Source organism: Bison bison, unplaced genomic scaffold (genome assembly GCF_000754665.1).
Source record: "Bison bison bison isolate TAMUID 2011002044 unplaced genomic scaffold, Bison_UMD1.0 scf7180017864471, whole genome shotgun sequence".
Classification (NCBI taxonomy): domain Eukaryota; kingdom Metazoa; phylum Chordata; class Mammalia; order Artiodactyla; family Bovidae; genus Bison; species Bison bison.
The window spans coordinates 22,657,915-22,659,649 of record NW_011495032.1 but is presented as its reverse complement, the minus strand read 5'-3'; the positions used below and the strand labels follow the sequence as shown (position 1 = coordinate 22,659,649).

Genomic DNA, 1,735 nt, shown 5'->3' with positions numbered 1-1,735 from the left:
CGCCCCGCCGTCCTGGCCCCCCCCCGGCCGTCGCCGCCGCCAGCAGAAGCAATTCGTTGCTGCGCTGAGGGTCGGCTCCCGGCACCGTGGACAGCTGCACGCACTGCTGCCGGCGCCGCTCGGCCGAGGGGGAGCAGGGCGCGCCGCCGCTGCTGTTGCTGCCCAGGTTCATGGTTCCGGCGTGAGAGCTGGACGCAGCGATTCCGATTCCGAGCTGCGGCAGCAGAAGAAGCAGCGGCGGCGACCGCAGGAGCCTGAACCCCCACATGGGTCGCCGCCGCCGTAGCGGTTCGGAGGGTGGAGGGTGGGCCTGAGGGAGGAACTTCAGCCTGGCGCCAACGGTCGGCGGGAGCGGCCTGGGCGGCAGCCGGCCCAGGGGCAACGACTGCGTCAGAGGCCGACGTCCGCGCGCTGCGTGCGTAAGGGAAGGAGGGGTGTGCGCGAAATATGACTCGGGTTCCCTGAGGGGGCCATGAGGGGGCGTGGTCCGAGGAAGGACGTTTGTGATTGGTGGATTCTGTTCTGGCCGGGACGTTTGAACGGAAGTCTGGGGAGAGCCCTGAGAAGAGGAAAGGAGAGGGAATGAGCCCAGAATCCCCGGCGAAAAGGGTAACAGTTGTGATACCAGCGCTGCAGCAGAGGGTCGCGTCCAGTAATGGGGTAGAGTTTGGAGTTAACCATGCTTCCCTTTCTCTAGGCTCAACTTTCAGGTGAGGTTTTCCTAGTCTTTGAAGCCTTAAAAGAGACACAACCCCAAAGATATTAGAGTAATTCTGGCCTCTTAGAGAAATCTGTGGGAAGTCTTGTTGTTGTTGTTCAGTCGCTCAGTCGTGTCCACTCTTTGTGACCCCATGGACTGCAGCACTCCAGGTTTTCCCATCCTTCACCATCAGCTGGAGTTTGCTCAAACTCATGTTGATTGAGTTGGTGATGCCATCCAATCAGCTCATCTTCTGTCATCCCCTTCTACATGCCCTTTTCTCACGCCCTTGAGTTTTTTTGTAGGTACACAAAGATTTCTAGGTTCTTGGGAATTTAGATATGAAGTCTAATGCATCTCTGATTGGCATCAGGCAGCAGGACACAGAAAAAGCGTTAGTTGTTACATATTTCCTGTCATTGGTGTTTGCCACCAACGAGATTTGCTTTTTAGGATTTTCAAAAACCAGCTTGAACAATAGGAATGCGGTAGATGTCCAACAACAATCTGTGGCCAGTTCAGTTCAGTTCAGTCACTCAGTCGTGTCCGACTCTTTGTGACCCTATGAATTGCAGCACGCCAGGCCTCCCTGTCCATCACCAACTCCCCAAGTTGACTCAGACTCAATATCCATCGAGTCAATGATGCCATCCAGGCATCTCATCCTCTGTCGTCCCCTTCTCCTGTCCCCAATCCCTCCCAGCATCAGGGTCTTTTCCAGTGAGTCAACTCTTCGCATGAGGTGGCCAAAGTACTTGAGTTTCAGCTTTAGCATCATTCCTTCCAAAGAACACCCAGGACTGATCTTTAGGATGGACTGGTTGGATCTCCTTGCAGTCCAAGGGACTCTCAAGAGTCTTCTCCAACACCACAGTTCAAAGCATCAATTCTTCAACGCTCAGCTTTCTTCACAGTCCAACTCTCACATCCATACATGACTACTGGAAAAACCATAGCCTTGATTAGATGGACCTTTGTTGGCAAAGTAATGTCTCTGCTTTTGAATATGCTATCTAGGTTGGTCATAACCTGTCT

At 54.0% G+C, this 1,735-nt stretch overlaps 1 protein-coding gene across 1 annotated transcript in view; it reads right to left on the bottom strand.

The window, feature by feature from the left end:
- Window positions 1-418, bottom strand: part of LOC105003631 (chromosome unknown open reading frame, human C2orf69) — a 15,489-nt gene extending 15,071 nt beyond the window's left edge. Inside the window, exon 1 of the mRNA XM_010860930.1 lies at window positions 31-418. Within this exon, the coding sequence (XP_010859232.1) occupies window positions 31-268 (238 nt within the window). The 5' untranslated portion in view covers window positions 269-418. The remainder of the gene's footprint in view (window positions 1-30) is intronic.
- Window positions 419-1,735: the final 1,317 nt, after the last annotated feature.